Here is a 26074-nt window from a genome sequence, read left to right on the forward strand (position 1 = left end):
ACACCAGAGACCATGTATTACTCTGACACTGACATATTAATCAAGACCCTCTGGGTATAGTTGCTCAACCAGTTACAAATCCTCCCCGACTTTGCTATCATTAGATCCACACATCTTTGTCTTGGCCACAAATATATCATGAAAAGACTCAGACAAAGGCATTACTGGAATCAAAATATGAGCTTACAACATTCAGCTGATCTACCCACCACGGAGCCGGTTCTCCCCTCAACTTTCTCCCTAAGCACCAGACAAGTGCTAAAGGCGGCTGATGGAAATGGCTGTGCTGGGATTAAGCCCTCCCCTCCCCTCAATGAGAGAAAGGAGGAAGGGGGCTTGGGGGGGGGGGTGAGTATGGGGAGGGTGCACCACAGGCACAGCATTGCTTGGCTTCTAGAAACAATGAGCAGTTAGAGAACAATGGCTACAGACAAAGTCTTGGTCTATTTATAGCTGCCACTGTGAGTCCCAGACAGCAGGAACTGGAAGTCTGCCGGGTGAGCACAGCTCCAACTGGACCCGGGCTGGAAGGAAGATGAGGTCACCAGGAACGCTGCTGCCTGCTTAGGAATGGGCTTCTTTTCCGAGCGCATAGTTCCTTCTGAGCCCCAAAGAGCTCCTTAACCAAGTGCAGGAGCTTGCTCGCCGGCCGTCACCACGGAGGGGCAGGTCGGAGAGTTAACTGCTCCTCTACCCTGCCCAAAGCAGTTAAGGCCCCTGTCTGCAGAGGTCATGGGACAAACTAACCCTCCACTGATGGAAGTCTACTCTGAAACAACAGTCTTATCATGTCTGTTAACTATACAAGTTTAGGGCACCAGAAAAGAGTTCTTCCGTGGGAAAGTCTCCTCCTCACCTCTATGGAGCTGAATTAAGAGCCCCAAAGCTGAAATTCACAGGTCCGTGTGCCTGGCCTTGCATCCTGCTGAAAAGCGCTCCTGTCAGTCTCTTTGGATGGTAACTCTGTTTTTCGGAATTTTAGCTTTTGCTGTAACAGGACTACGGAGTGCCAATTTTCCCATCTGTGCTTATATTCTTAATCTCCCTGCTTCCCGACAGACTTACTCCAAAAGGCTACCAGTGAGGCCGGCGCCGCGGCTCACTAGGCTAATCCTCCACCTGCGGCGCCAGCACCGAGGGTTCTAGTCCCGGTCGGGGCGCCGGATTCTGTCCTGGTTGCTCCTCTTCCAGTCCAGCTCTCTGCTGTGGCCCGGGAAGGCAGTGAAGGATGGCCCAAGTGCTTGGGCCCTGCACCCCATGGGAGACCAGGAGGAAGCACTTGGCTCCTGGCTTTGGATCGGCGCAGCACCGGCCATGGCACCCATTTCAAGGGTGAACCAACGGAAGGAAGACCTTTCTCTCTGTCTCTATCTAACTCTGTCAAAAAAAAAAAAAAAAAAAAAAAAAAAAAAAAAAAGGCTACCAGTGGTCAGATTAACAAGTAAAATGATACCAGACTGACTATGAAAGGGACCTGGGCAGAGGAGGAAGCCCAGGAGTAAGTCCTGTGCCTGCTCCGTGTGCTGTCACTGGGAGTTTCCACTCACTGCCCTCGGCACGAACAACCGACCAACAGTCAGCAACTGTACCCTTGCATGCAGTCCAACCTCAGAGCTTTAAGAATTCTAAGTGCAAAGCTGGAATCTTCCAAAGACAAAAAACATTCAGGGCTTAACCCAGCAAACTCCTGAGGAGTAACTTCAGTTTTCCACTCATGTCACTGACTCCTTTTCATTTAAATAGCTTAGGACACTTCATGGAGTATATACCAAGACATCTCACCTCCATTCGGAGGGAGGTGGTAGCAAATGTGAACACTTTACACTTTGAAAGCTCAGGGGCAGAGCAGACAACGGCTGGATGCTACTGTAGCCAAAGATCCAAGCAATGGTTAAAAGGGATGCACTGCGTTCCTGCCCCAAGCCCCACTCTCTCCACATTAACTTCAGACATGCACGCATCCAGATGCTCAGGGTCCAGACCATCTGGAGGAGGCTCTAATAAACTTGAACTACCAGGATAACGGAGATAATCACGTATAGGCCGTAGCAAGCAAATATTCCAGGACAGCTCTCACTCCTCACAGATGGTGGAGAATGAAACCAAAATGAAGCATCTGACCACCCAAAACTTGGAAAATCTCCGTGAATGCAGGGGCTACCCGACCTGGTCCAGCACTTCATTCAAACGCTACCTCCTCGACTTCACCCTCACTCCCTGCACCCAACAGGCTAAACATTCCCTTCTCCTCCCAGGGCCCTGCTGAATCATCCCAGGCTAATTTGAGAGCACCACATGGGAGCCACATGGTAGGAGTGGGGAGAAGGCAGAGAGACACACATTCCTGCCCCGAAGGAAGGGTGACTTCAGAGAAGACGCAAAAATTCCCACCCAGGTTTGGCAAGTGCAGGAGCTAAGCCTTCCCTTGACTATCACAGTTTTCAAAAATGCCTGCACATCAGCTAAATGCACCCAAAACCCCTGGCACTGCCCCAACATGCAACATCTGGAGTTCACACTCATAGGCTTTCTAAGTTTAACAATTCATAGAATAGAGGCCCCACTCAGTTGAGCAAATTCAAAATGAAGTCTCTAATGAGGAGTCGCAAATCCTGTTACTTTGGGCCAGGGAAGTAATGATTCCGAGTCCATGAGAGAGTCCTAAGATGCCAAGGAGGTACACAGGGCCCAGAGAGACAAGCTTCGAAGAGAGTATAGTTACTGTCCTTAAGCCATTAGGCTCACTGTTAAACCTATCATCTGAGGCTACTCCAGCATTGGTGTAGATCTGCCTAATCTATTCCTTTGGCTCCTACATCTCCTCAGCTTTGGTCTTCTTGTACAGCTAAAACTCCTGCACTCTACTTATGTGTTCACACTTCGCCTGTTTCTGCTCTTCCATCCCACCCTCACTCTGGCTAAGGGATGCATAAAGCCTTATCTGGGGCCAAAAAGCCACAAAAAAAAAAAAAAAAAAGAGGAATCTACAGAATTTACTATGAAAGTTTAACAACTCCTTGGAGGCAAGTTCTCCTTCCTGGCAACCAGATACGTAATTATAAGATGCATGGAAAGCAGGCTGCTGGTGGGAAGGAGGAAAGAGCTCTGCCATTGGCCAGGGTCCTGCACTATTCACGGAACACAGAACTAGAAGGGACGTCAGACCTCACGTAGTCCAAGCCTTTCTTTTGCTGATGGGCAACATGGAAGTTTAGGGAGGTGACACCAACTAGCCTTGGGTGACACGCTTACTAAATCTAGACCTGGAATCCCTGTCCAGTGGTTTCTTCCCTCTACATCACTGCTGCTTGCTTACAGCAGCAGGTTGGCAGGGAGGCAGCCCCGTGTCTTTCCTATCACTGAGCCCAGGTTCATCATTCTGGATAGACACGATCCGTCCCTAAGAGCTCACCAACCACAGGAGGAAAACCCATTCAAAGAAGTCACAAGCGTGGCTTGGGTTCTGAGGACCCTTGACGCTGTCCACACCCATTCCAGGTTCAAACTGTTGGAGAAGAATTTCCTTACAGCAGAGACTCCCGGCACACGCCAGGGATCCTACGACAAGTACTCTTCCCTACCCAACTCCCATGGCAAGACACCATGGTGCATGACAGCTCTGAACTTGGAGGGTGCCAGTCCTATCAATCCAAACAGAGCACAGACAGCACTAAATTCCACTGACCATCATCTAAAAGGCCCCGAAAGGAGAACAGATTGCCATTGTGTCATGAGAAGGTGTGACAACACTAATAATTCCAGTCCCACTGGTGTTCCTCCAACAGGGTTACCAGGACCCAGTGATAGGGTTATAGGGATACAGCAAATCCCTGACAAAGCTGCAAGATGAAATCGGGCTTTTAATGACTGATGCTGCCTTACCCAAAAAGACCCTGAGTAACAGGCTGCTCCAGCTCCAACCGCAAAGAGCCCACACAAATTTCTTCCCCTCTTTCACTAATGGCCCCCAGCGCCCAGACTTCAGCATTCTAACAACCCCACTCTGCTCCGGAGTCTCGCCCACACAGGCCCAGAGCAGCCAGCCCCGCATGCCTCCCCCAGCAGCAAACCCCAGAGGCTGCCCAGTCGCCAGGCAGCCCCAACCTCCAGATCAATGGGCGAGATGGGCCAGCGGGTGCAGAGCAGAGAGGAAGTGATCAATGCAGGAGAGGGAGGCACCAGCGCCACTCTCGGTCTGCCTGGGTCAGGTGGGAAGGGGAGTGCTAGGGATGCGCAGACCTCATCCGCCGCTAATAAATGGCTCTGCCTCATCAGGAAGCCATTAGGAAATTGCAGCCACCACAGCCCCAAGCTCCCCAGACTGAACCGTCTGCCTGCAGCTGGTGAAAGCGCTCATTATCTCCGCCCAGACTGCACCAGCTCGCTCCGGAGTGCAGCCTAAGCACGCAGCCATGGGAATAGGCTTGAGCTGGAGTATGCAGGGAGGAGGGACGGGAAGGCCACGAGCGACTGAGGAGGTGCAGGGCTTGCTGGGGGCGGGGGGGGGGTACGCTGAGCTTCATTCGGTGACACGGCCCTGGGGGCGGGGGCGGGGGGGCACACTGAGCTCCCCTCCGTGACACGGCCCACTTCCGCCGTCACTGGCTGGACAGCATTTCTCCACTCAAAAAGAGCTCCCAACCCTGGAATGCCCATGGGATTTAATTCTGGGGGTGTCGAAAACATTCTAGAATTAGAGACTGGGGATGGACCACACCACTCTGTGAACACAACCTGAGTGCCTCAGAAAGTCTGTGAGAAAATGGAATTTAAAAAGATAAGTTTATTTGGGTACAAAAGCAATTCTTAAAGTCCGTGCACAGCTGTTTCATAATACTCATTTCTTATGAGCTTTCTGAAGTACTCTTATACTAAAAACCATTAACTATACATTTTGAAACGGCGAGCTTTATGTCATAGGAATTATACCAAAATTCAAAAAGCAAGAATTTACTAAGAGAGAGAGAATGTGTATGTGCACGCGCTCCAGATGCACCTGCTACAGGCTGCCAAGCAATGCGAAGACCCTGGTGACTGACAGCCCTCGACCATTCACCAGGAGTCTCTATTCCAGTGGTGGGGCACAGTTGCTGCCTAGGCACACAGACAATGCTATAGCTCACAACTCCAAGGAGCACTACGATTCCGACTAAGACAAAAGGCTTTGCAATGCAGCCGGAGCACCGTGGCTGGCTTCCAGGAGCGCTGCAGGAGGCGGAGGAAGACCTGCACATGCCGCAAGACAAGGTGTCCAGGAGGATGCCATGGGTGGGTGGAAGGTGCTACTGAGAGGGGACGCCTTGGAGAGGACGGGGTCTCCAAGCCCGCCCCTGACACACAGAAACCACTCATGGGGTGGCAGACAGGCTGTGCTCACCAAGAGGCCGGGGACGAGACGCGCCGGGTGTATGCCATGTATGCCATCCCTTATGCAAGGACTAAGTTGGAAGTCTTTGGGAGATAAAACCCCTCCAACTCTGCACCCCGAAGCCGCCCAAGTACCCACGTAAAGCAACCCTTGCATTTTTCCATTTATACAGGAGAGGAGTTTTTCCCTCCCCAACCCTAGGGGTGGGGGAGACAGGCGGAACACAGAGCGTCAGGCAGAGCAGCCCAGGGCAGGGCAGGTTCCCAGTTCAGGAGCTTCAGAAGGTGCAGTTACAACACGGTGGTGACAAGGGATCTTTTGGGGGAATTCTTTTCCCAGAGGGATCCTGAGTGCTGTCCCCTGGAATGCCCCAGAGCAGCTCTGATTGGTTCTCTGGCCTTGACTCAGATAGAGCAGGGCCCCACCCTCCGATGAGTAAATGAATGGACAGGGAGGAGGAGGGGCGGGGAGAGAAGACAGGCAGGCATCCAGATGACAGGAAAGGAGCAGCCCAGTGCTGACTCCGGTTCAGGGAAGACACCCGCTGAAATTTCAGAGAAGTTCGCGTATGTGGCAGAAGGCGAGCAGCAGTGCTCCGAGCCTCCCGCACCACTGCAGTTGGGCTGTAGCCCTGCCTTGGCAGCCGGCTCGCTGCTGCTTTACAATAAACCGAATTAGTCACTGGCTTAGCAAGCACCCTGACACACACTGGCGCACAGCTGTTTAAAGACACACGATCCCCTTTCTAGGTGCCAGATTCTGGCTGTAAATCAACCACTGCAATCAGCAACTGGCAAACGCTGGGGTGGGTGCGGGGTTCCTACGTAAGTCAAGCACGGTAAGCAGAGTCTGCTAGAACCCGAGAGCCCCCCAGCCTAGCGCGAGGGGCCAGGAGGGGCAGGGGCGGGGCCAGGAAGAATGAAAGGACAGGGAGCGCTTTTCCCACCTCCTCAGGAGGGCACTGGAAGAATTTCTTGACCTGGACCTGCACTGGGTCCACAGAGACGGCAGCGTGGCTCAGAAGGGACGCCGGGGAGGGAGAATGGGAGTGGTGATCCCACCTCCTTGCGTTATCAGGTGCTACAGTCTCTTTCCTTTAACCCTCAGGTAGATGCCCAGGTCATTCCAGGGCAAGGAGGAGCGTACTTTAAACATTGAGATGATTTTATGTGCTGATAACAGAAAGTCCAAGAAAGCGTCTCATGAAGTGCAAGAGCGATGCCTGAAAATCCCGTTCTCATGCTGGAAACTTGACCGAAGCCCCGGCTTAAGCTCAGGAGGGTTATATGCGAGAGATATCCGAAAATAATGCCACCAGCCACAGGCACTCCTCCGGCCTGCCTGATGCTGGGGGTGTGGAGTGGAAACTTTTTCTGTAAGCAGGCTGACAGTAACCACACGTTGAAGAACCACAGGAGTAATACTGGCGTCAGCAGCAGCAGTGAACACTTGGTGCAGAATCTGGTGGTCCAGCAGATGCTGAAGATAACCAGGTGGCAGGGAAAAGGCATCTAACAGGAATCATCGCCAACCCCAGGAAGCTCCTTCCTATCATGCCTGTTGCATGGATCAGAAACAAACACAAGACTGGGGGAAGTGAAATAATTTGCCTCCGGACAAATGAGTGAAGCAGCCAGCCTGAATTCAAACCCAGGGCTGTTTGACCTCAAAACCCTGCTGTTGCCACAGAGGAAGTCATCATCCTCATCATCGCTGTGAGGTCTGGGACAGAGGTCCCTTACTAAGAGCAAGCTAAGTGCGAGTGCCTTCTCTCTGACATGGAGACCTCATCTAACAGATGGGAACGAGAGAACCCATGTGTACCCTGAGATGAGGTGCGGAACCAGTGGCACATACAAATCCACCTGGAAAACACAACGAACCGGGTGTCGATCCCGAAACAAGGGGAACTACAGGAAGACTCCACCAGCCCAGCAATGCTCAAACAGGTGCACAACTGCCCAGGAAACGCAGTGTGCCAGCTGCACCAGCTTTGGGGGAATCCAAACAGCACTTCCTCGGAGTGTGTTGGGAGCAGAAACACCAAAAATATTGTGTTCTTCTGAAGCCAGGCAGTCGGGGGCCACTGGAGGCCTGGCTCACCCCAGCTCCTGGGTGAGGCTGATCAAAGCCCAAGAAGCCCAGGCTCTCCTGGAAAACGAAAAGTGGCCCCTTTGTTCCCCAAGCACCCACAAGCCTGTGGAGGCTTCTAAGCCAATGTGAAACTACCAAGTGCTTCCATCTGCCAGTGGAAGAGCAAGGGGGAGGGCACAGGAAAGTCACGAGGCTCCTGCAAGAAGGGTTTTCAGAAATCCTGAAATAGACGCTGTCAGAGTAAGAATAAAGAATCTCCAGCTAGATCAGAGGTTAACGCCAGGGCCTCCATGTAGACGTTGATTCATCCCGCGTGCGTGTTTGTTTTTCTACAAACATTCCTGTTGCATCAAGTGGCCTCGAGGCCTAGACTTGTGCCTCCAAATGCCCCCGCCCTGGGGAATTCTTGAGCCCGGGCGGAGCTCTGCCTTCATAACTGTTTCCCGGCCTGGAACATGGGGGGATGTTTAGTGAGCCAGGGTAGCCCCCTTTCAGCTGTCCACTCTGAGCTGGAAAATGCAGAGTGGAAGCAAGGTGAACTGCTACACAGCCCAGTGGGAGATATTCACAGAGAAACTGAATGTGTTCCTACCCCTGCTGCCAAGGAGGAGCCCAGAGAGACCGTGCCACCTAGGACACGCCACGATGCTCTCTTAGGACAACCTCAGAAACTTCCCTTGGCAAACAGATGCAATAGAAGCAGGTAGGGCTCTGTAATCAGGAAAGATCTAACTCCATGGCCTTGAGAAAATCACCCGGATTTTCCAAGATTCAACTTCTTATCCACAAATTGGGGGCTGAAATACTAGCCCTAGAGGGTTAGAGAATGGGATTATTTCTGTAGAGCACCTCACAAAAGCCCCCGTGGATTCACAGTAGGGACCCTATACATTCAGGTTTTACGGCTCTCACCCCTCCAAACTGACCCACAGCTATGGGTAGAGTTCAGCAGTTTTGAAGAATGTTTGGTTTGCCATCAGGCGGCAAGGAAGACGTAAAAGCAAACCCCTGATCTCTCTGAAATCAAGGATGCATTTCCTGTACATGCACACAGGACCCAGCCTCGGGGAGTTCCTCTGTACTTAGCATCGCCACTCTAACGTATCTCCCACTGATTTAATAACATGCCCGCCTCACCAGAGGTTCCGGACGGCTTTCTGAAAGTGAACTCATTAAGTCTCCCACTCTCTCCCCAAGACAGGCAGCTCACTCACTGGGCGCCTCCCTCTTGGAGATGAGCATGGAGGAGGCGCCTCAGAGAGGCGGCTATGTTCTGGCAGCTCAGAGTTTAAAGCAAGCACACGCATCCCGAGTCTCACACCAGGCAACAGAAGGTAACACGGCGGCACTTCAAACAGCTTGTCAAAACACGGAATTAAAAGATAAGTATATTTTGGTACAAAATATTTTTGAAATCCAGGCAGTTATTTTTATCTTACTGTTTTTCGTGAACCTTCTAAAGATTCTTCGTAGGCATGGATCTCATTTTTTTTTTTTTAACAAAATAAATTTACCTTTAAATTCCTTTTCCCACAAACAATTTTGGTGTATCCTCCCAGGACGACCTCTTAGGTTGATCTTCCCTATGGATGATAGAGCAAGCATCCAAACCAGGCCAAGGTAAGACCAAGGACCCCTGACTCTGACCCAAACCTACTGCATAAGAGGCCTAAACCCCAGTCTGAGGAGACATGTGTTCAGGCCATACTGGGACCAGCTTTACAAGTTAAAATTGCCCTGACGAGGGCTAATGTTAGGGCCCAGAAATACAAACGCCAACCTTAAAACTCTTGGCTGAATTGATGCTACATGCAGCTGTCTCACTTTCTACTTCTGATTTCCACCTCCTCTCTCCCAGCAATCCAAAGGCTCTCACTTACTATTTCCATAAACCCACTCCCAAGTCAGCAGCTATGTGCCAAGGGGACACTTCTCAGGACGACAGCCTCTCGTCCACCCCTGGAACGCTCCGGCTTCCAGAACAGTGCAAACAAGGTGGAAGGTGGCTAAGGAACAGCATGTTGTATTAGGGAGATAATCTAATCTACGTCCACTGAACTCTGAGTACATATACCTAGTGCCACAGCAATGCCCTCTGTCCCAAATGGAAACTAACAGAGAAAAAACAAGTCCCTTCTCTGAGGATGCATTGAATTCTCACACAGCCCTTGGCACAGTCTTTTCCTATAACATGCTGTTGGCGAATCCAAGTATTTTCCTTCTTGTTTTCTTTTATTCCTCCTCCAGCTACCTGGAGTTCCTTCTGGTCATTAAAAGGGGTAAACTGAGGCACAGAAGATTCAAGCACTATGTCCTACAGCTCTGTATCGTAAAACAGAAACTGGACAGGAATTCTTCTCAAATCTCTTTCAATTAAAACAAAATGCAACTTCTCAAAAGCCAAGGTCAACCTGCTACGGAGGGAACCTGCACACTTGTCTAGTGGCCGCAGAAGAGCACTTTTTTTTTTTTCAACTTCCTGAGAGGGAACTAACTTGCTGTCCTTCTGAAAGTTTTGCCAGTGGCTTGGCCTCATGGCTCTCTGTGCCAGCTTTCCTGGTACTATGCCACAGTGACCACTTCAACCCACGCAGAGCTCAATAAGCAGGCGACTGTATGCAGGCCTCCTAGAATACATATAAAATACACAGAGGAACTCTACCTCTACCCAAAAAGAGATTCCTTGCTGATAGTTTGATCTCAGGCCAACGTTTATTATTATTATTATGTATGTGAATGTGCTAGATACTCATCAAACCAAAGAGATGTTTAACATGACTGTGGCTACAGGCAAATGTCAGGGGACTTGGAGAATTCCAGCTCGGAGCTCCGACTCAGCCACTTCTTGGTCATATAACCTTGAGAGAGGAACTCAGCATCAACCCTGTGTGCTTCCCTTATTTGGAAAATGTTGGTAACTCAAAGGATCACCGTGAGCTCAAACGCCATGAAGTCAAACAACCAGTGGCAAAACACTACCAGAGTTTAACCAGCTATTAAGATGAACTGGTAAACAATATGCACAAATAGTCCTTACTATCTTTCCCCAATTCCACAAATAGCCAACGATTTCTGGAATTCTGAAGACACACATGTGGGATTTAGAATCAGCTACAGTTGGGTTTGAATCTGAACTCCTCCACACCATAGCCTTGAGACCCTGGGCAGGTTGTTTAACTTATCGGGTTCTGCATCTGTGAAATGGGATTAACAAGAGGATGAGGTTTTTGGCACAAAGTTAGCAGACAATAAGTGGGAAAAAGGAACAAAACACAACTCAAAAGGTAAAAGCTGGTCAGAGATGAGAGGTGTCTGCACAAGTACAGGTAGATACGTTAGCCTATCACCAACAGCAAGCTGTTCTTGTTTTTGCCCCCAAAACTAGGGGTAAAACTTAGCCTTCCACTTGTGAAAGAAAAGCGACACTCACTGTGGCAGATCTTCCTCAAAATGTAGAAAAAAAATCAAGAAAATGAGGTTTCATCAACTGCGTAGCACAGCTGCCTTTGCAAACCACGGTGGCCTGCGCTCAGTACACCCTGTGCACCGGGTAGCTTCCGGGACGGCTAGGGGCACCAAAGCAGGTGGTCTCTTGCCTGCCCACAGAAGGGTCAGCCGCCTGCTACCCAGACACCCCTGCACGGGCAGCCCCAGGCAAGCAGGCCCTGGCCCTTCCCTCTGCCCAAACAGGCGGCAGGCCTTTGACTCACTGGGTTTGTCAGCAAGAGGCACTGAGGTGGCAGAACACATTCCTGATGCAGGAGGGGACTGTTGCCCAACAGAGCAGCGCACCAAGGGGGAGCTGTGTGGATGAACCAGGCTCATTACTCAGACCACACGCTGGGCTCTGAGCACGCAGCGGGGGTGGGCTGCTCCGCCTCCTGGGCCCCTACTTACATCTCTACCTCCAGCTCAGACTCCACTCTGGAGCTGCCTTCCGCTGCTACTGTGGCAAAGGCTTATGGGAAAGGCAAGCCACCGCACGCTGAGAGACTGTGAGGAAGGTGTGACTATTGCCCCATGGCCATACCTAACGCAGTCACTCGCCCCAGAGGTGAGCAAGTCTGGTATCAACTCTAACATCTCCCACTCTAGAAGCTGCTCTTTACCCCAAAGTCCCCAGTGATTAAATTGTGCTTAACAGAATTTGGGAATTGGAATGAAAACATCATTTTGCCTACCTTTTGAATGGCAGTCTACAATCTCTCTGAGTGTTGTCCCCCGACACACACACCCAAGGCAAAAAGAAACGGGCTAACAGAGATCTTCCCTCTGTTAGTTGACTCCCTAATTGCTCACAACAGCCTGGGCAGGGCCAAGCCAAAGCCAGGAGCCAGGAGCCAGGAATTCAATCCAGGTCTCCCAGGTGGGTAGCAGGGATCCAAGGACTTGAGGCATTACCACTGCCCCCCAGGGGGTACAGCACGGAGCTATAATCCACATAGAAGCTGGGGCTTCAGCTGAGACGCTCAGATATGGGAGGCAGGCATCCCGGGCATCATCTTAACTTCTGTGCCAAATGCTCATCCTGATTATCTTACCTGTTACCTAAAGCCACAAGATATCAGTATGAAGAGAACTCACACAAGTCACCTTTGCCAGTTAAATTCACGCATGAATAAAATGAGATCAGAATAATGCAACAGCATGCCAAACAGCTGCAAGGTCATGGCTGGAACTAAAGCCTCATGAGTCCTCAGCTGGTGGTGGTCCCCTAGAACCGGCATTCTAGGTATTTTTATGCAACCCTGATTGCTACTATGCTGATCGATCTCCCTTTTCACTTATGCTTCCTCATTGCATTCCATATATTTCATTAGTACCTCCCTGATGTAAGACAACCTATGCTTAATGTGTAGAAGTAACTTAAGTTTCAGGCAAGGAACACTAAGTAGGAAAATAGCATAAATACTGTAAGTATAAAAACCGGCCACATGGACATTACCTGTAATGAATTTTCTGAAAGTTATTTTAAATCAGACTGAATGACACATTCTTATTTTAAATTTGAATGATAACAGTGAATTACACTAGCACAAAACCGTAATTGCACAAAAATGTCACTAAGAACACGTATAGGACCTGGGACATAGTGGGAGTTCCCAAAGGTTTAAAACAAAAACAACAGTCAGCATTGCAGTACAACAAGTCAAGCCGCCGCCTGCGAAGCCGGCATCCCATATGAGCGCCAAGTGAAGTTCCAGCAGCTCCACTTCAGATCCAGCTCTCTAGGAAGGCAGCGAAAGATGGTCCAAGGTCTTGGGTCCCTGCCACCTGGATGGGACACCCAGATGGAGTTCTGAGCTCCTGGCTTGGGCCGTGGCCATTTGGTAAATCAACCACTGGATGGAAGATGTTCTCTATCTCTCCCTCTTATTGTCACTCTGACTTTCAAATAAATAAAATATATTTTTTTTGCTTTAAGAAAAAAAAAGTGGGTATCTACAAAAACTTCACAGGTTTAGGAGATTCCCTTACCTGATCCAAGCTCTTTATTATCCATTTGCACTTGGAAATAGGCACCTGATTTTGTCATCTTCTCTGAGAGTTGATACTTATTCTGATAAAGTGATGGAATTTTTAACAGTTAACAGTAAGAGTGGGAGGGAAACTAACAAAGTTTTTTAAAAGGCACCTCTCTCATGAGCCTATTCATCACTCTGTTCTTAAATCATCCTACCTTCAAAGTCAAGTTCACCCTGAGACTCCAAATGCTCCCCCTTAGGTCCTGTCCCCACACCTCCTTCCCACATCCCTTCCTACAAACCAAGGGTTTATTCTTTGTGTTTATGTAGTCCTTTCATTCTAAACTTGCAATGATTTTCCCAAGCTATTCTCTCAATGCAAAATAATCCTTTCTTTGCTATTAAACCCCCAGCTCCTCTAAGAAGCTGACCCGAGAGAATAGCACAGCCTAGAACCACGGGAAGACAGGGCCCAACAAGTAGAGAAAATATGACTAGTGAGTGATGCGCAGGGATCTTCACACACTCAAACATGGAGTTCCTGGAGGAGAGCGACATCCCCTGAGTGATTCTGACCAGCCATCTCTTGGCCCACCAGAGGGTCAAGTTCAGAAATATCCACACAGATCCAAGAATGCCCACCAGGCCACCGAGCCAGGAACTCCTAGCCAAGTGCAAAGCTTGGTCCAGATGGGGACTTTTCCAAAAGCCTATGAAATCTCTCTTAAATTTGTGCATTCCTGGTTTTTTTTTTATTATTTCCTTTTGTCCTTTCACTAGTTTTCTTGCACTTTCTTACTCTTTTCCTGTACTCATGCTTCTTTTGCTCTTTTATTAGCCAAAAAGGATGTTGCAACTGACCCCCCCAATCCCTTCCTCCCCTCCTGAAGATCCCAGGGCTTGCTGTTTACTTTTGTTTTTGTTTTTGCCTACTTTAAAAGGACACCCCCTCAAAAAAAAAAGACATTTTTTTCTTCGCCTCGTTTTATCTCAACAGTAAACTTTCTCATCTTGAAGAAACATTAAAATGAAAAATCTGTCTTCACTTTTGTAATATTTCCAACTCAAAAGCTCATTGTCTCTTTCTCTCTAACACACACACACACACACACACACACACAGAATATGCAGAAAGTCTACAGGTCCTCCAGACCTTGGCAGAGCAGAACCTAACAGCTTTTCACAGCAAAAGCTACCAGGAGGTTTCAAAGGGCTGAAGTGAGCTTGTTTGAGGTTGATTCTGAGTTGTTTCTCAGGCACTGAGAAATAATGTATTATGTGTCAAAAACAAATTTAAAAATATAACTCAGGCTTGGGGGAAACCACACTGAACTTGAACTGTTTCAAACTCTTAATCTGGTCCTGTTCGCTAACTTTGGATGGTCTACACTGTAAAATTAGCAATGGAGAGAAGTTGCTCTGCAGAGTATTGTCACCAAAGTTAGTGCTAGGTGGAGTGGCCTTCATCTTCCGGGAGAGTCCCAGCTTACACCTGTCATTCGGGAGTGATTATTAATAGTGTCCCTTTCCACTCGCACAAAGTGTCTTGGTTTACATGGCAAAGTGTAACTCTCTATCAAACACCATCAGGATCCAAAACCCAATAGTCTAACATTTTCCAATGCTACTTGGGCTCTAAAAGTGCTGTCTGTCAGTATTTTGCACCTCTCAGAGACAGAATTAAATGCCACAGAAGAGGACAAGTGAGGAAAAGCTGAAAGTGGAGCGTGGCAGCCAAGATGGGAAAGTACCTGGGAGATACGACCGAGATGGTCAAATAATCAATAAATATTTATGGCTTGAGCAGCAGTATCCTAAGTCTATCTGTAAGCATGGCTCTCGGTTTGTAAAACCAGACCTGCCATGACCTACACGGCAGACTAGTGTCTTCCTCTATCAGCATGGAGATGATAAGCTGTACAAGTAACAGGTAACCCAGGCAGGCACAAGGCTTCAGGAGGCCAAGTACAACCAGCCTGCAGAGGCAATTGAGAAAAATTGCAGTTTTTGAAAAAGCTATCTTCAGCAAAGAGTAGCTACAGAGCCATGAACGGGTGAAAATGACAGATCCAAGAACAGCCCTGACATTCCTAACCCTGAGTCGGGCCCTGCTTCACAGTTGTGGGCAGAAGGGAAGACACGGAACACTGCAAACCCAGAGAGAGGCAAACCCTATCAGAGATGCCAGCCGGGCAGGGAACCCAGGCAGCCACTCGCTGGAGCCGCTCATGGAAACACTGAGATTACATCGCCCTACACAAATTCCTCACTGCAATGACTGTGTGGACCCACCACAGCTCTTGGGGGAACGCTCCCCACCCTGCTACTGTAGGCACAGGCAAGAGTGAGGGAGTCCGCGTCTCCACTCACTGTGGGCGGCAGGATCCTGGAGCTACCTGTCCTTCCTCCATTAGGCCACGATAGCTCCACACAATGTGCCTTGACGCATGACATGGACTTGACACAACTACATGGGGGGTTGGGGGTGGAATAAAATCTCCTTGCAGCATAGAGGGTAATCGTAACTACACCATCACCACTCTGGAAGCAGGAAAATGAAAGCTCCAACTAAACCAGTTTGTTGGTCTATGTTCCTCCCAATCCATATGAGACTCTGTGCACAGCAGCGTGAGAGATGAGAGAGGCAAAGAGGGCAGAATCTGGAGGCCGGGGAAAGGCCTGACCTTGGACATACACATAACCACCTTCCCACCTGTGAGAGGGCCAAGGCCATCTGGAAGGCACTGGAAACACAAGAACCCTGGTTCTCGGCCTCATGAGCTTGGCGAAGTGTTGCTCCAACTTTAAGCATCTTCCTAAAACAACACATCTGGCCATCCAGGCCAGCAGACGGCCCACAGGACAGGCCCCTCTGCAAGCCACCCAGGGCCCTGGGTAACAACAGGCATCTAATTCAGCTCAGGGCAGCTTTGCAGTGATGGCAGGGAGCCCCTGCACTTCCTGAACCCCCAGAGCTCCCACCAGCACTGCCTTCTGTTACACCTGTCTTTTAACTTCCAGGGTTGCTGAGAGTAACACGGTACTTTGATTTCAGGGACAAGCTTGTGACATCTCATCAGTTGGTAAGTTTCCAAAATGTGATGTTGGACAAAGCAAGCACCTTTCTGAACATCAATTTTCCTCATCTGAAAAACAGAAAATAACACTCCCTCCTCCACCCCAGAGTTACGTATGAAGCGTAAAAGTGTTCTTTCACGTGAACGTGCATGGCCCACAATGCGTATTTCTGAAACGATCCTATAACTCGTGAATGGCCAGCTTTGGCCTTTGGTGCAAGCCTCTGGACGGCACAATGACCACAGGTCACTTGTTCTGCAAGTGCTGTCTAGGGGAAGTTATGCCTGGACCCTTTGAAACAGAGTCCCCCTTTACTGAAAAATTCTGATCTACACTACCCAGCGCTCAGCTCTGCAGACAGTTCTGAGGCACACAGAGCGAGCTGGGTTCTGGGAGGCCGGCCATGGACTGGTTTGTCCCCTAGAGGGAGGTGACACTCCTACAGGGTGGTCTGGCCTCTTTAAGAGAGAAAAAAAAGTTACACAGACAAAAAAACAGCAACACAAACCAACCAAAAATGCCAGGAATGCAAGCTCTGCCAACCAAATAAATAAATAAAATGCAAGATACTTTATAATAACTGGACATGAGGCATTTCTCAACTCTGCACAACTGAAAACTCTACTTTTCCATGAACTCTGCAAATGTCCCCCTCGCCCTTCAACTTGGTGGCCTTCTGCCTCGGAGGTTAACCTGGACAACTCCAGCACCCAAAGGACCTGACCGGCCCCGTGCCAGGGGGCCCTCGGGCTGCTCTGGAAGTTACCTGCACACCCTGTCTGCTCTCTGGGACACAGAACAAGGCTCCGTTGGCATGAGTTCACAGCCATGTAGGTGAAAAAATTCTGTTTACTCTTTTCCTTCTCAAACAATGGCTTCCACGAGGTGCACAATGCAGTTACCTTATCCCCTACCAAACACGTCAAAGGCCTCTGAAAACTCAGGCTCTTCAGGGTCATTCTGTGTTGACCAGTTGTCTAGCAAAACAATAGGTATGAGGAAGCTTCCAAAAGTTCATGGAAAACTGAACTGAAAGATAAACTGAGGAACAAAATAATTTGACATGCATATATACAAAGAAGGGCCAAAAAGTTCACAGAAAATGCGTATTATGGATTTCAAATGATTTGCACTAAAAGAAACTTAACTTTGAATTCCATTTTTCCCTGAACCTTTTGCAGTGCTCTCAGAGACTATTATGGGTCAGGGACTGTTTAAAGATTGTGCACACAATCACAGCTTTAATTCTCTTATCAACTCTGCAAAGTAGAGAGGTTCTTACACTCGTTTCACAGATGCAAAGAGCAGGACCCAGAGAGAGGAAGTCATCTATCCAAAGTCACACAGGTGCTAAGTGGCCGAGGTTGGACTTGCACCCGGACAGGAGAGCTTCAGAGTCCCTGCTGTGGACCCTGAGGCTGTTCTGTCATTACTGGGTGCAATCAAAACAGATCTGGGTGTACACACTGAGCAAGTGACCTGAACAGCCCTGGCAGCTCTACCCTTCCTCCTCATCCTCACTGATGAAGAGGCAAAGACAGAGCAAGCTGCGAGAGGACGAAGTTTCCAACGATCCCTAAGGTTCCTGTGGATGGTCGCCTTCTGCTGCGTGGACAAGGGGCTCATTTTTTAAAAAAGAATCTTGCTTGGTTCTGGGTCATTCTCATTTTTATTTCAGAGACAGGTCCTGTTTGCTGGTTCACTCCCTAAATGACTGTCAATGCCTGAGACTGGCCCAGGCCAGAACTGGGAACCAGGAACTCAACCCAGATTTACACGTGGGCGCCAGGAACCCAACTACATGAGCCATCACTTTTGCCTGCCAGAATGGGCACTGGCAGGAAGCTGGAGAGGGGAGCCAGAGCTGGGCACTGAATCCAAACGCTCCTTCCTTTGTGGGACCCAGGACTCCCACCTGGCAACACGACGGTCAACCCACACGCCAGCATCCAAAGTGAGAACCCCTGGCTTGATCTGGCCATGAGACCCCACTTCTCCAAGAAGGTGGAACAGAGGCAGAAAGAAGAGGGAAAAGCAAGAGGGTTGGGCACGAGTTGGCTGCAGCACCAGCCTCAGCTAGCTGGGATGGAGAAGCCTCCGCTGAACCAGTACACCCCACTTTACACTCACAAGGAAAACTCAGTCCCAGGATTATTTCAAAGTATATGTCAACTTGGTACTTAGCAAGGTTAAATCCCTCGAGGTCTCAGTATAGGGTAGAAGGAAAGGCATGTGCTTGGTCAGGTCTTAGACACCACGACAGGCAAACACTCCAGGTCTTTTGATTCCTATCTGGACCTCCCCACTGCTTCTCTCGGACTCTCATCAATATAAGAGAGGGGACTGAGAGAGGGGACCGGAGGAAATTCCGGTTTAGTCATTGAAGCAGATAAGATTCCCACATTAGGTGTCTCCATACGTAAGGAACTAGGCAACCTCCTACCCCCCACCCCGCCCAAGAAATCATTCTGACAAATATTTAGATCACGGCCGTGGATACAAAGCCACGCTGTGAGAAGTTAAACTTTAAACACATGTCCTGTATGGTCTGATGGGCAAAGCAAATTCCCACTTAGCCAACGTCTTGTCCCTCCAGCAGCAAAGCCCTGCAGCCCTGGCCACTGTTTCTCCCACCTTCGCACCTGCAAGTTCAAGTCTCAGCCTGGCTTTTCAAGTCACTTGCAATATTACTCAAGGGACCACACACTGAGAAGTTAGAAACAGTTTTACTCCAGTCCCTGGCTCTCTGGGTATTTTTATGTATATGACTTACCTTCTCTGAACCTATTTCCACCTGAGGTATGGTTATCACAGGGACACTTAAGCAAGCAAACATCCAGGAGAAATTAGCTAAACCTCAGTCATGATATTCTGTAGTTACTTTCAAATTTTTCTTTGTTTCCCCCAAGAGTGTAAGAAATCAAACCTTATTGAATGCATGGCAGAAAACCAATCAACTTCTTATCACCAGCTGAAATTCTTCTGTACTGCAGGTGGCTAACAAAACCCAAGTGGGGGCTTGGAAACTTTTTTTTTTTCCAAAGAAGGGAGACCCCTGTCAGGGAGCTTATTAGAATGGACATGGACTGGAGCGTTAGGCCCAACTATCCCCATTTCACAGAAGGGAAAGCTAAGGAGTTACTGGCCCAGCAGCACACAATACATTAAATCTTTTTAATATGAAATGACCAAAAACAATGCTGCAGCTGCTCTCTGCAATGTGAAACATGTGCTGCCGGGGGCTCGGTTCACATTCCCAGCAGGAAGGACCCCGCGCAGGTCTGTGAACTGACATATCTGTGTGACATTTCCCAGATGACCAAACCTGTCTGTTCCCCATAAACACACATAACAACACACATAAACAAGCCATTCTTAAGGCAAGGACCTATCGGCTGAGTCTGTCTCTTTGCTGTAAGCAATCCTTTCCCTTCTTCTATATATGGCTTGAATCAAGTGGGACACCAAGAACTTATCTGGGCTCCCCAAAATCCCCAAAGACAGCTATCACGGGGACATCATTTGTGAAATGCCTCCGGCATTGCCCACTGGATCCCAGCAAGGCTGCAACCTTCTTTACGCCATCCTGGGGTTGAATGTTGGGTGCCCACAGGACATGGGAGTCTTTATTAACATTTCTGAAGCTCAAAGGACAAACACACGAGCTGGGCTTGTGTTGCAGGTTTAAGCAGATCAGGAAAGGGTTAAAATAAGCAGAGGCAAAGAAGTGCTAACCACAAGGAGCCAAAACTAAACTTACTGATAATCACATGCAGCCGAGGAACACTTACTGCAATGAATTATTTTCCAAAATGCATCCCATCTCCCTATGTTTTTCTGCACACCTTCACCTCCACAATTGCTCATCTCCAGGGGGAGCCGACAGGTTCCTATCCTAAAAGAAAGCATCTTTTGCCTCCTCAAACCGCATTTGTTCCAGGAATCCTGTCCGGCTGGACTTTATTAAGCTGCTCAGCACCAAAATCTGTGTCTAAGTTGAAATTTCTTTCCCATCCCTCTCTTCTTCAAGTCCTTGCCAACCAAAGAACTGAACACCACCACAGACCACGGACACATTTTGCTTTTTGGGGGATGCCTTCCTTCTCCTAATGGATCCTTGGCACCAGGGGACAAGTTTGGGGCAAAGCAAGTCACCTGCATGAACAGGATCAGAAGTTTCCCAAAGTGAAGAGCATGATTTCAGCTCGCCCTCCACCCAGAAGAGAGCAGCCGGATGGCAAAGCGACATGTGACAGGGGAGCTCTCGGGGAGTTTGAAAGCGTGTTTGAAGCCCACTTGGTTAGGCACCACTTCTCCTCTCACGGTCTAGGGCTCTCCATCCCGCTGCAAGCCCCGGGGGCCACAGGGTCAGGGGATGACGGCAAAGTCCACGCCCCCCCCCTTCCCCTTCCCTGAACGTTAAGGAATTGCGCCAGTTTTCGCTGTTTGGGAGAAAAAATTAAAAAGAAAAAAAGCAGAAATGGGGACGCTGTTAAGTGTAAGCTTTTGCCTTCTGCTCACAAGAAACACAGCTGTGAAAATAAATACCACCCCCAAACCAAGAGTCTGCGGCCACTACCAGTCCTCCTCCTCCTGGTCGCTAACCTCTCTCCAGCTGCCAACAGCATCCCCGACGCCTGCAGGGACTCGCAGCCCAAGAGGGACCGGCGAAGGGCGCCGAGCACTGGAGGGGGACCCCTGGCCTCTGGCCACTCACCGGGGGAGGGGAAAAGCTCCAGGTCGACCTTTTCTGTCTTGATGATGGTGAGAGTCGGCTTGAGATCCACGGCCGCCTTCATGGTGCCAGCAGCAGTCGGGGACGCACGGGCTTGGAGCAAGTTTGCGGTCACTGTCCTTGTTTGCGTTTTAACGGGGACTCGCGACAGGGGCAAGGGGACCGAGGAAACCCGACTTCCCCTGCCTACAAATCTCAGATTCCCGCAGCCGCGTCCCGCGCCCGGACGGTGCGCGCCCGGCGCTCCCGGCGGCGAAGTTGGCACTTGGCGGAGAAGTGAGAGCGCTCGCCCCAGCCGCGCCCTCGCCCGCTCCCCGCGTCCCGCTCCCGCCGGCGCCGCCGCAGCTCGCTCTCGGCTCCCGGCCGCGCTCTGCCAGTCCCTCGGTTCCCTCCCGCGCTCTCCCCTCCTCTTTAGGGCGTTTCTCGCTGCCGCGCGGAGTCTCGGCCGCTGGGTCCGCTGGCCCTGGGCCGCCGCTCTGGGCTGCGGGGCGGGGTGGGAGGGGAGCAGGGGGCGGGGGCGGCCGGGGGCCGGGCCGAGCGTCCCCCGGCCAATCGGCGCTGGCGGCCCGAAGCGAGAGAAGGCGGGCGGGCGGGCGGAGCGCACTGCGCGGCGCGGCGCGGCGGCCGAGCGGCGGGGCGCGCAGCCCGGGCTGCGGAGCCCGCGGCGGGCCGGGAGGGACGCGCCCAGGGCGGGGGCGCGGGCTGGGCGCGCAGGCCGCCTCGGGAAGGGCCGACCGATTCTCCACGCATTCTTGAGGACTTGGTCACCCGCTGCTGCCCGCCTCCCGGGCGCGGCATAGTTTTCCGAGTGCGTATACATCATTCATTCACAAAGCCCGGCACCCAGGCCGGCGTGCGGGGCCGGCGCGGGGCACGCTGCGGGGCCGGGCGACCGAGAGACTCCGGTTTGGACCCGGCTCTGAAGGAGCCTTGGGTTTTCCGGAGCTCGCCCTCGTGAAGGTGGAGAAATGACAGGGGCCGCGCCTTGGGGTGCAAACCCTGCTCCATGGCGCTGGATCCAGCGCTAAGCCTGGGCAACCTTCTGGGGACCGCGAAACCCACGTCCCCAAAGCTCGCGTGTGAGCGGGCGGTCCAGAGTCTTCCAAAAATTTCCAAGGTGCCTCCCACGCTGGTGGAGTGGAAGGGAGGCTATATTTTCTATTTATCCTGTCCCTCCAATTGTAGCACCAGTTGGCTTAAGCCTTGTCTTTTCTTTCACAGACCCTCCTCCCTTAAGTAAAACTGACAGCGGTCCCAGGCACCAACACCCCCGAAAAGTGCTGCGGAGGGTCTGGTTTTGGGTTTGTGGGGCATCGCTGATAGCCATGGCAATCACAAAGCACAGTGCCTTCGGATTATGCGAGTTGCCAGTGATAACACTGGCTATCACAGATGGAGATGGTTTGTCCAACTTAACAAGTCCACCAAGAGCCATAGGTCCCTCTATGCTTTGTTTTCCTGATTTATTTGAAAGGCAGAGAAAAGAGAGCTCCCATCCGCTGATTCACTGCCCCCCAAATGCTCACAGCAGCCAGAGCTGGGCCAGGACAAAAGCCCGAGCCGGGCACTCAATGTGGGTTTCCCGCAGGAGTGGCAGGAACCCAAGGACTTGAGCCATAACCTGCTGCTTCGGCAGGGGGTGCACTGTAGGAAGCTGGGGTCAGGAGCAGGGGCGGGGTCTTAAGCCCAGGCACTCCATCCCTTAATGGATGCAGGCATCCTTAACTGCTATGACAGATGCCTACCTCTGAGCTCCATCTTTGATTAACGAAGAGATTAAACTTAACCCTTCCTCAGAGAAAGCTATTTGTAATGCTGTTTCCTAGTATCTTGAATTCCCACCACTGGACTGTAACTGTTATAACCTCTGCCTCCTTGTGAGTTGAAACACACCTGCTCGCCTTGCTCCAAACCCACAGTTTTATCTCCTTGCAGATTTCCCACAGCAAAGCAGGAAAGGATCCAGGAATAGAAAATAAATCTCTGGCTCCTGGTCCAAGCTCCAGATCACTGCCCTCCTTCAGTGACCAAAAGAAAATATTTGCTTGTGATAATTCTAATTTTTGAAAGGACAGCCTGTTGCAGCCCAGCTGTGTTTCTAAAAGGTATGAGCAAACAACGCTGGCCTCCAGATGACAAGAACAGACACTTCTGCTCCTGGGAAAAGCTCCGGGAAACAGCTGATGAATGAATTGTACGGTTACACATCCAGGGGAGCAGCAGAGGAAGGGATCTGGAGCGGGGCCTGGCTGTCTCACTGTGAGAACATCAGGAAGAGAACTGAGCGCACCATGCGCTGCTTTGGGGAACTGTGTTCTGTGCGTGTTGTTTTAAGCAAACGCTGGTTCGGTTTAATCCACGCGTGCGCCTGTCTCTGGTTTTAGATGCAGCTTCCTTTCTCTCTCTCTCTCTCTCTCTCTCTCTCTCTCTCTCTCTTCCCCAGTCAGCTTCTCAGAGCTGTCCCGGGAGCTAGCCTAAACACTGCTGCGGGTACCCTCCGAAGTGAGACGCTGAGCGAGCCCACCGTGAAGAAACCATAAACACTTTCGGCCCTTCAGTGAGGGAATTCATTCCTTCACGTCTTCAATAATGACAACTCAGCCAGTCAATCACCCTCCTTCTCCTCCAGGCCTGAAACACAGAGGCTCAGAATGCAAGTTAAGGAATGGGGTTAGGTTCAGTGGGAGGATTGCACAGGCAGCCAGGAAAAGATTTCCAGGAAAGTTACATCCACGTGATGCTAATTATGAATATTTATGTGATCAGAAGTTAGGCATCTCACCTTGGGTCTGGTCCAAACTTCCCTTAGGATGAGGAGCGCTAACAAGGTCAGGTTAAAATATTTTTACATATTCAGGACATCAGTAATCCAATCAGGTCTGTGAGTGTCATGACTTATTAATTGGTTTTGATAGATGAAATTCTTGATCTCTTTAGGGGGCAAGCAGATTTTTCTAAATGTTCTGAACTTCAGGAGACATTTCTATCTTATCCTATCCTTTAAGAGCCATGCCTAACCCAGTGCCCAAGACATTACAGATGTTCAATAAATCTGTGTTGAATGATGAACTATCAGCTGTCTCATCACTATGGGCTTTCTACTTGGCTGTGGGTTCTCCGTCATTCGAAGGTTGAATTTGGCAGCCCAAAGGTCTTCCCTCTGCCCCCACAGTAGAGCAGAACCTCTGTGTCCAGCATGCACGTCCACTCAGATTCTTGTGTGCCTCAGTTTCCCCACCAGCAGAACAAGACAGCTTAACCCTGCCTTCCATCCACTTGACTGTGTCTGATGCCTTGTAAGGCACTCAGAATAAAGAAATCAACTAGCAAAGTACCCCTTTGCTTTTGCTTGTGAGGGGGCCGCCTGTTCCTCCTGAGATTGAGAGAAAACAGAGTGGCATTTTAAAGCATGCTTTGGACTATAATCCCATACATCTGAGGGCTGAGACACCTGAGAGGAGGAATAGAAAATCAACAAGGCTCAGGGCAGGAGCTGGGGGACAGGGGGTGCAGCTGAACCTGAATGGAACAGTCACTTTGTGCAGAAGTTCCCCCAAATACACAGAGTCTCTGAAAACCATGAGCTTCTCTTATGCGTCCTCCTCAACTCCACCCCACCCTCAATAAAAAAAAGAAGCAGAAAAATACACCTAATTTCAACGGATCGTAGAAGAGACAGCTTTCCTTCTCCAGAAGCATTCTAAAATGTTATTTGTCCACTCCTGAATCATGAACTTCAACAAAACAAAGAATCTCTGAGCTCCGCGCTAAAACATGCTTTATTGGAGGTAGGTACAAAAACATTCAGACCAGTAACGGCTGATCCAGAAGGAGTTTATGACTCACAGATGTTGATTTACTGGTATAAATGTAAGATTTAAAAAAAAAAAAAAAGCCCTCAATTAACAACCTGTCTGAGCTGCATTTGTGGTCTCTGTTCTCTGAGAAAGGCAACAGTCCTTGTCCTACACAGAAACAGGCTTCTGAAGCTTAACTCCAGAGCAAGTGGTTTCTCCGTGATAAGTTTAGTCATTAAAAAGCACACCAGGGAAGAAAAATGCCCCAGGCTTCAATATCTACCATTATCAAGCAGCAATAAAATGGAAAATCGGAGATAGGAAGGAAAATTAAAATAACTCCCTTAATTAAACTCGGATGCCAGAAGGCCTTAGGGTGAGTTCAGGAACCCCAGTGGGGACTCAGAAAGTGCTGTTGCTCACTGCAGGCTGGCTCTTTGACCTCACCAAAGCCACTTAACCTTTGTGTGTCACAACCCCCTCTGTTTCGGGGAATAAAATCACCCCTGGCTCTTGCTACCATTTCATACAGGCTCATTAGCTATTGTCTGGAAGGTACAATAAACAATGGACGATAAGAGGCCCTGCAGTTAGGAGGGGAGGGGGGAGGGGGGCAGCGCACAGAGAGGGGAGCATGGAGACCTATCTGCCCTGGAAAGCTCTGGACAGCAAAACAAAGATGCGAGAAGTTAGTGTGGACTCGGGAACAAAATTCAGGTTCAAATTCTGGTGCTACTTACAGACTGCTGCCCACGAAGCACAGTAGATACCGGTACTCACCTTTCAAGACTGGAGGATTAAATGAGATAATGTCTGCAAAGCCTTTAGCACAGAGCCTAGGTCAAGAAAGGTTGCTCAATGAATGCTAACCCCTTACTACTGTTACTAGGTTGCAGTGTAAAGTAGAATATCCGAGAAATCACTTGAAAGCTCGCTCACTTGCTCGCTTGCTCTCTCTCTCTCTCTCTCTCTCTCTCTCCCTTTTGCCATTCCTTGGCAGAATAGCTTGGCCCCTCAATTTACCTAAACTGTCACCAGGGAGAGAGATGGAGACAACCATCACATTTAACTAAAAAATCACTTTAAGCCCCCTTTTCAGTTCTTCAATTGGGAAGCTGCCCCACTTCCACCTCATGGGAAAATTTCCAGCCCTACCCATCTGGAGAAGGAAAACGTAGATTGCCATGTGTTTGAAGGGTCACAGAAAAACTAAGGTTCCAATCCCAAAAGATCACATTTGTGGTGCCTCTCTGGGGACAAATGCTTGGGTCTTGGAATTGTCACAGGGTTGAGCTAGATGGGAGGCGACGCAAGAGCTCTAAGTACAGACCTTCTGTTCACCAGAGGAGAAGCGTGAGTCTCGGCCCAGGACCACACAGCCTCAAGAAAGCAGCGTCAAGGACTGGACCCGGAAGTGCCAGGTGCCCAGCTCCCCACAGCATCTAGGAACCCACAGGAACTGTTCTGGCAGGAAGTCACTGCCAGTCCTCATGGCCCCTACCAGACACCCGTGAGCCCTACAGCAGGATACAGTGTA

The 26074-nt window shown here is 50.0% G+C and overlaps 1 protein-coding gene across 4 annotated transcripts in view; it reads right to left on the reverse strand.

Moving 5' to 3' along the window:
- Positions 1 to 26074, reverse strand: part of ETS1 (ETS proto-oncogene 1, transcription factor) — a 135239-nt gene that overhangs the window by 42985 nt on the left and 66180 nt on the right. Inside the window, exon 1 of one of the 4 annotated variants that reach the window (XM_070071146.2) lies at positions 20723 to 21224. The exons of 2 other annotated variants lie outside the window; for them this stretch is intronic. In XM_070071146.2, coding sequence (XP_069927247.1) covers positions 20723 to 20804 — 82 coding nt within the window. In that variant the 5' untranslated portion in view covers positions 20805 to 21224. 4 annotated transcript variants of the gene reach the window in all.

Source organism: Oryctolagus cuniculus, chromosome 1 (genome assembly GCF_051225735.1).
Source record: "Oryctolagus cuniculus isolate XC-2025 breed Fujian yellow rabbit chromosome 1, ASM5122573v1, whole genome shotgun sequence".
Taxonomy (NCBI): Eukaryota; Metazoa; Chordata; class Mammalia; order Lagomorpha; family Leporidae; genus Oryctolagus; species Oryctolagus cuniculus.